Source organism: Myxocyprinus asiaticus, chromosome 15 (assembly GCF_019703515.2).
Source record: "Myxocyprinus asiaticus isolate MX2 ecotype Aquarium Trade chromosome 15, UBuf_Myxa_2, whole genome shotgun sequence".
Taxonomy (NCBI): domain Eukaryota; kingdom Metazoa; phylum Chordata; class Actinopteri; order Cypriniformes; family Catostomidae; genus Myxocyprinus; species Myxocyprinus asiaticus.
The window spans coordinates 25,018,035-25,026,383 of record NC_059358.1 but is presented as its reverse complement, the minus strand read 5'-3'; the positions used below and the strand labels follow the sequence as shown (position 1 = coordinate 25,026,383).

Below are 8,349 nucleotides of genomic sequence, written 5' to 3'. Positions count from 1 at the left end.
CTGGCCGTCTTCTAAATACAATGGCAATGGATAGTGCCTCACTAAATTCACAGCTTAAAAAAGGACCCAGAAGTATCATAAAAGTACGCCATGCAATTTGTGCATCATATTCCAAATCTTTTGAAGCATGTGATGTGATGAGATGAAAAGCTAAAAATGTTTGACTCAAAGTAATTTTTCAGTAAAACTCTTGACGTCCATTGAGGGTTCATGAGCGCTATGTGAGAACCTCAATCATGTTGCATTGTTTTAGCCCTAAACAATGCAAGTTCTCGCATGAGTGACATTGGCTACTTTTATAAAACTTTTGGGTCCATTTTAAGCTTTAAAGTGAGTCTCTATCAACTCCCATTGTATTGACAAGAGGGCCAGCGATATTCATTAAAACGTTGTTTGTGTTCTGCAAAAGAAAAAAAGTCATACAGGTTTGAAACGGCATTAGGGTGATTAAATGATTTTCATTTTGTGTGAACAATTCCTTTAAAAAGAAACTAGCTAGGATATGTCTGCCTTTATGTAAGAAAGCTTTCAAAGCGAGCAGAACAGCAGGTAATGTAGAGTGTGCTTTGATTGCCATGTGACATTTACTGTTTATGACAGCCTTCTGCAGTGCCTCTCCATCAATAGAGGACAATCACATCGATCAGTCATCCTCCTCTCGACTTTTAAATCTAAACCCACCCCTTTGAGCGATCAGCAAGTGACTTCTGACACAAACGTATATTGATTTCTCTGGAATAATAGAGGAGTCATATTTTAATGTACCTACTCTCACTGTCTCTTTCTCCCTTCTCCATCGTTCTTATGATTCATCATCTCACCTTTGTTATTTCTCTTTGTATCTGGCTGTTTCAGCTAATTAAAATACCCTCCCTTTCTCCTCCTCAATTTTATTGTAACCAGTAAAACTCAAAAAATTTAGTCTTCTGCTGCTCTTTAATGAGAGTATTGCAGGAGGCTTCTCTAGGTCAGTCACGTTCCAAAAACATTCACATGAGATTCTTTAAGTATTATTTTATTTTGTCGTGCTTGGTATCTTTCCCCTATAAAGATGTACAGTTTGCTATATCAACAGCGACGCAAAGACTATAAAATAAACAGGAAGTGAAAGACAAATAGGAGATGGACAAATAAGTAGAAGGACACAAAGAGGATAGAAAGATCAAGAAAGACTGAAGCGAATGAAAGAGCAGAGAGAAAAGTGGGTACACAGCTTTTTCTACAGGTAAAACTAAAGCATGGGAAGTATACAATTTATAACATTTACAATTATAATAACAGTAATAATAATAACAATAACAACATCATAATCATAATAGTCCAAATGATAATTAATAAAAAACAATTAAGACCTCAGATATCTCTTTAAGACAAATGTTTTTTTTTCGTTTTCTCCATTTTTTTAAAGATGATGTAACAGTAGTTTGTTCATTTTCGCACCTCTAAGCTAATATTCTGTGTTAGTATGATAGCATCGCTTTGTAATGCGTGCAAAAGTAAATATTTTTTATTATCAATTTCTTAAGAGTAATTTAGCTTACTATGTAGACTTTTCCATACAAATAATGACTTCAGAGATATGTTTCGATGTGTAAGTGTTTTTGTGTCAAAGCAATCATAAAATCTAAATTTCTCACATGTTCTTTGCCAACCCCCTTCTTGTTTTTTTCTCAAGCTATTTGCAGTTCTTCTTTTCCAGTGATGCTTCTCGATAATTAACCCCCCATTTTTACAGTTTCAGAGCAAGCCATCCACTACAATTCATTCGTAAAAGAGAACATGTCTAATCCCTTAATTATTAACAAACAATAGTGGAGCGATAGAGGAGGGAGAGGAAGGAAAATTGGAGAGTAGGTAACTGAGAATCACTGAGAGAGGATCAAAATGAGAGGAACTGTCCTTCAGCAGGACCACTAAGTTGAAAGTAGGCAATTGTGTGCAAGGTTTTGGCCAACATGAGCAGATAATTCAGTCGCTGGGTGAAACACAGCGATAGCCCGGTATGATTACTTAATGAGGGCGGCACTAAGCTCTTAGTGCTGTGATTGGTGGATTTATTTTCTACTCTGAAGCCTAGATGCTTTGGCAATGCTGGGTATTTCAATTTGCTCACATTGGGACATTCAATAGCTCATAAGCGCTTGTGGCTTCCCGCAGCGATGTCATTGTGTCCAGTTATGGATTGGCCCATTTTGAATGGCCAGTTTTCTCTCCTGGCCCTACAATTACAGCTAACTGTCACTATCTCACACACAACTGAAAACAGAAAGTGTGTGTGTGAGTGCGAGACAAGAGATGGTGTTTGTGGTTCCTCACATCTCTTCCAATAATAATAATAATAATAATAATAATAATTATTATTATTTTTATTATTATTATCCTTTGCGCTCTCTCTTTCTCTTGCTGTCTCTCTCCACCCATCTGTGTTCTCCATCCTCTCCTTCCCACTCCATCTTCATATGGCACGATTGTGATGCTTCCCTCTCGTTGTCATTGTGGTGGTGTGTTGGTCTGTTTGGGAGCAGTGTGTGTGGTTGTGGTATGCATTTTGTTGCGGTCCAGTGTTTCTGAAGTGCTCCACTAGGGCGGCGCTACAGTAAGTACTCTTTCTTGCCCTGGCTGGCGTCATTACCATTAAGGAATGCCTCCTGCACCTCACCGTGTTCATCCAACCCACTGGCCTCATGAGTCAAATATGAACCTTGAGAGAGAGAGAAAGATACAATTTCTGTCAAATAGATCAATATTCAGTCCATGAAGGAATCAAAGAAAAACCTTTACTGTCACTTTTACATACAACTACCTGTCAATTTAAACACCCTCGTGTCATTCCAAATCCATATTACGGTTATTCTTATAAAGAACACACAAGGAAAAATCTTAATTAATATTCCTGTATGTTAATTACAATAGCAGTTGGTAAGGATTCACGTTAAAGCTTAAAGCTAAATAATGTAACTCTTTTGGTGTTAAAATACTTCCATCTTATTATACAGAGAAAGCTATAAGTAGCCATTTGCAGGTTAATTTTCTTGAAAACTGTAAACACTGTGTCTCTGTGGTGCTTTAAAAATTTCTCTGTTTGTTTTGAGTGGCCTGTCCTGCCCGACACAACAACATTGACTCAACCAATGTTGTGAGCTGGGGCAGTACTCTCTGTTTGTGCAATCAACAGCTGACAAGGGGTTGTATTTAAAAGCTGATTGAAAACAATATTTATTTTTCAATACCGTTCGGTTGTGCTAGTGGACAAAAATCACACACTTCAGCTTTTAAAAGCTTCTGCCATTTAATTGAAAAGACGGAATGGAATATTCATTAAAATGTTTGTGTTCAGCATAAGAAAGAAAATAATACGAGTTTGGTTGAGGGTGAGTAAACTGATGATAGTGATGATGAATTAACTTTTTTGGGGTGAAATATTCAAAAAAAATTCGTTCTCCCCTTTTCTCCCCAATTTGGAATGCTTAATTCCCAATGCGCTCTAGGTCCTCGTGGTGGCGCAGTGACTTGCCTCAGTCCGGGTGGCGGAGGATGAATCTCAGTTGCCTCTGCATCTGAGACAGTCAATCCGCGCATCTTATCATGTGGCTTGTTGAGCGTGTTACCGCGGAGACATAACACGTGTGGAGGCATCACGCTATTCTCCGCGGCATCCGCGCACAACTCACCACATGCCCCACCGAGAGCGAGAACCACATTATAGCGACCACGAGGAGGTTACCCCATGTGATTCTACCCTCCCTAGCAACCGGGCCAATTTGGTTGACCTGGCTGGAGTCACTCAGCACGCCCTGGATTCAAACTCGCGACTCCAGGGGTGGTAGTCAGCGTCTTTACTCACTGAGCTACCCAGGTCCCCGGTGAAATATTACTTTAAATTACCTACCTACTTACTTTACCTATTATTCTCTTATACTTTATAATATAAGTTATGATTATTTATATTTGTTAATATTGTTTTTACATTTGTAGATATATCTATATGTATCTAGAATTGTTTAGTTATTTTTATCTTAATAATAGTTTATTCCTATTTTATTTTAATATGTTACTTTTTAAATTTTATTGTATATTTTTAGTCTCTAATTTTTATGCCAAATACCCAAACTTTGCATATTTCCCCTTATGTTTTTACCTATACCAAATCTGCTTCAATCTGTATGCCAAAAACTAAATTGTCCCTGGGATTTGATGACGTTGTGTTGTACAACGTATGTATCTGCCTCGCCTACATCTGAACCTTCATTACCTGTTTGACATCATGTTTCTGCCCAGAAGACAAACAGTTAGGGATTTTTTTGCAGGGCCAGCAAAAGTCATCTACTGTACTTTGGGGAACTTATGCACATCAACTTTTAATTAATCACAAGATCAATTTGAGATACAATCATCCTTAATGTTTTACAGCAAAGTCAGCAATATAACCTTTTTATTCTCTTCATTATATGAGCCACTGGTTTTTCTTCTGTGGCATCGGGACAAATAACTCAAATAACTCTGGCAGAAGTATCTCTGTGGCACTGGCACAACACTGCTTAATTAAAAAAATCGATCTTATTTATGTACAGTTTTATTTTTCTACAATACCAGTGTAAAGCAGAGGCTGATGTGGTCATTAAAAAATGGTGGTGTCACAGACCGCACAGGACCAGGACAATGCATCAGGAGCTTTAATGTTCCACTTACGTGTCTCCTATACGAACCTCTGATTAATCATTTCCATTCTGCCTTTCCAGCTAGCCCAAGGTTAGACAGGTTCAGTCCTAATGCTCTGTGTCTTAACATTGATGGGTGAAATAACAGCTTTTGACTTTGATTGGCAGGTGGGCTCTGGTTCCTTGGCCCCCTTAGCCTCCGCCCCCAATTTGCAAGTGCTGTGATCTTTATTGGAAATGGTGAAACACTGAGAGGGCCAGATGTTCTCAAAAGACTTCAGTGACAAGGTAATTAAGTTTTCTTTATAGATGTGCCACGATACGGTCGACAAAAAAAGGGCCATGCCAATGTTTCCCACATTTCCCTGTGCTAGATTTCTATATTACAGGTCTGGCACAGTATTCTAAAGCCATTTTTGTTCTCTCTCCTCTCATTCAAACATATTTATGCTGACACTCTGTTCCTGTGTCTTCCCCTCAGGATCACAAGATATATCTAACAACTACACCATCCATCCATCCATCCATCCATTATAAGTTTAACCCTAGAATGTCAAAAATGACCTCACATCTCCAGGTATTCCTCAATCAGGGATGGGAGGGTTACTTTTGAAATGTATTCCACTACAGATTACAGAATACATGCTGTAAAATGTAATTTGTAACGTATTCCGTTAGATTATTCAAGGTCAGTAACGTATTCTAAATACTTTGGATTACTTCTTCAGCACTGGTAGATTTTTTCACTTGTTTTGACTATAAAAACTCTGCCAGTACAGTAAGACAAAATACACATGTTAAAACTACATTCTCTGAAAAACCTAAATATCTTATGCAGTGTTGTTTCTAAAACAAGATAAATCAAATTGATCTTGTTTTAAGGATTTTTAGATATTTTTACAGGAAACAATACAAAAATTATTATCAAGAATATGATTTTTGCCCTAATATCAAAGGTCTTACTAGAAAAAAGAAATTATGATCTAACGTGAATTTTCTTGATAAAAAATATGATCGTGCCTGGTAACATGTGCATGTAAAATGGCTAGAAATAGCATTTTAGCTTAGCGTAAAGCTGACAATTTACACAAGGTTTATTTATATTTCTTCTGCTCCAAACTTACTTCAAACTTACTTCTCTGTCTGCTCGTATGAATGTAACACATCATAAGAAAGTGTTTCATCGCTGTTTAAATGCACTTTTATATGTATAATTTATATGTATAAATGTTTCCCATCTGAAAGGACTAAATATTAAATGAAACAAATGAAAAAAAAAATGCAAAGTAATCTCTTCAGTAATTAAAATACGTTTTGACTGTAACTGTATTCTAATTACCAATTATTTAAATTGTAACTGTAGTGGAATACAGTTATTTATTTTTGTATTTTAAATACATAATCCCGTTACATGTATTCCGTTACTCCCCAACCCTGTCCTCAGTATAGGTGTGTTCTATCATGTGAAGTGACTTTTATAACATACAGTTGAATATTGTTTAAATTATAAGAGAATTTGCATCACTACACTTAGAATGCATATGTGGGCCTATTTAACTCATATACTGTGTGTTTCCTATGGTATTCAATGCATTTTACACTGGTATTTTATTTTTGTAATACATAGATTTTTTTCAGTTAGTTATGTAATTAAATATGAGTTAAATACCATGTTCACATTTAAATTTATGTGTAGTATGCAAGTATAGAAAGTTGTCATTTAGCCGATGCTTATATTCAGCGTGTTTGATATTACACCCATTACAAGTACAGTCCTCATGGAGCAACCTGAGGTTAGATGCCTAATTCACATCACAGGCACAATGGTTTTAGCACCTGGACCACTTCTTACTGTGTTTGAATCTGCAACTTTTCTTTTTTCAGTACAACTCACCTCTCTGAACAACAACTATAACTGCATAGAGTAGAAATGTAGTGTCATACGGCAATATAGAGTATATAAGGCAGTCATTTTACAAGTTTATCACCATTTTATTTTGATAAATTTCTTTTATTTATTTTTTTAATCCTAATCCATTTTACTTATTTGTTTGTATGTGTTTGTGTGAGTAACATTGATGAGACATTTCATATTTTAATACCAAACACTGAAATTGCCAATATTTCTGTTATACAAGCTTTTTTATTCTCTGCTCCACATTTTCAATGTGTAAATTATAAATTAAATTATCATTATAGTTAATTTTCCTTGAAAAAATAAGTAGTTTTAAAAAGAATAAGCATTTAGAAATCACCTGGGTCTTTTTTGACCCATATTCAAGTAACATGATCCGCTTTAATTTACATTACTCTGTGCTTAGGACAAGACACTGTAAATGCATCACTTTGAGTCCTGTCTGGATGCCGTGCTTCACTAGGAGACTATGAGAGCATCATAGTACTATATTTCAATCAATGTATTTTTGTTCCATCTGGAAGCCTGGCTTCTCTATATAATGTGAGGACAAGCTCTTAAATGGGCGAGACTTTACAACAGCTAATAATTGAAACAGTGATATATGTGACTGACAATGTTTGCAATTTTAAAACAAAGCAGTACACAGAGTGCTGGAAGATGAAAGTCTATCATAAAACATTTCATTTAGTATCCATAACCTTGTCTCTTGTCTATTGCCATTTACTGTAAAAATATAGTTCTGCGCTTGGACAGTTATTTCCGCTGAATATTTTTAATGTTTAGTAGTAATTTGAGAAGCAGCTCTTAGGAGCATCACTGCAAACTTCAGATCTAAGAAAACAGTTTTTTTTTCCTCAAATTGATGTGACATCTTGTCTTCGCCACACTTGAGAAGCACCAGCCACCACTGCTCTCTGCTATTTAGATTTATTTCTACCTTCCTCTCTAAAGCTGAGGTGTAGCATGTCAGTGTGTCACGGCCGGTTAAATACGTGTGGACAGAGGAGGTCACCTTTCTGTCGGACTGAGCACCATATGGTGACGATGAGCACACAGATGACAGTGAAGACCAGCAGAGCCAGGATGCCCCCTATCACTGCATATGGAACTGCACTGTGGGTCTCCACAACTGCCCCGGGATCTGAGACATACACAAAGAGAAGGGGTTTAGCTTTAGCATTTAAACTAAAAACCAAACGCCAAGGAAATGGAAACAAAGAAAGAGACAGGTAGAAATGTGATTAAATAATCCTGCGGATTTATTTGAATTGCTCACATTTTTACATGTTTAATGGTGTAAAATGACAGGGAAAGACTGCAGAGGAAAGATGTCTGGGAAAAATCAGTGTGTGTATGTGCTAGTTTCAGAAATATATACTGTAAAAAATATTTTTCCTCTGGAAATGATTTTAGAGGCATTTTTGAGGGCATATTTTTCCTAACTGTATATAAAAAAGGGTGTTATCCTTTTATGTAAAATACTTTTTTTAATTTAAAATAAAAGTATTCAATTTATTCAATTCATTTAAATAAATTCTCAATTTCAATAAGGCCAAGAACAAATGAGAAAATAAAGACCGAGAAGGAAAGTATGCTTGCTTGCAGGGAAACAGACAACATCACTGACACGAAAAGTTTCTGCAAGTGTCTGAAAAAGACTATAAAATGTGCACATCTTAGAGAAACGCTTGAGAAACAGTGGGAGGTCTGGAGAGAGGCACGGCGCAGCGCCTTTGAACAGGATGTCGACTAAGATTTCATTAGCAGTCTGTT

General features: G+C 36.4%; 1 protein-coding gene across 4 annotated transcripts in view; it reads right to left on the bottom strand.

Annotated features, from left to right (window-relative positions):
• Window positions 1–988: 988 nt before the first annotated feature.
• Window positions 989–8,349, bottom strand: part of LOC127452438 (cell adhesion molecule 4-like) — a 201,384-nt gene continuing 194,023 nt past the window's right edge. For all 4 annotated transcript variants that reach the window (XM_051717877.1, XM_051717879.1, XM_051717876.1 and 1 more), the window contains 2 exons: window positions 7,589–7,717; window positions 989–2,701 (listed from right to left, as the gene is read on the bottom strand). In XM_051717877.1, coding sequence (XP_051573837.1) covers window positions 2,592–2,701; window positions 7,589–7,717 — 239 coding nt within the window. In that variant the 3' untranslated portion in view covers window positions 989–2,591. The remainder of the gene's footprint in view (window positions 2,702–7,588; window positions 7,718–8,349) is intronic.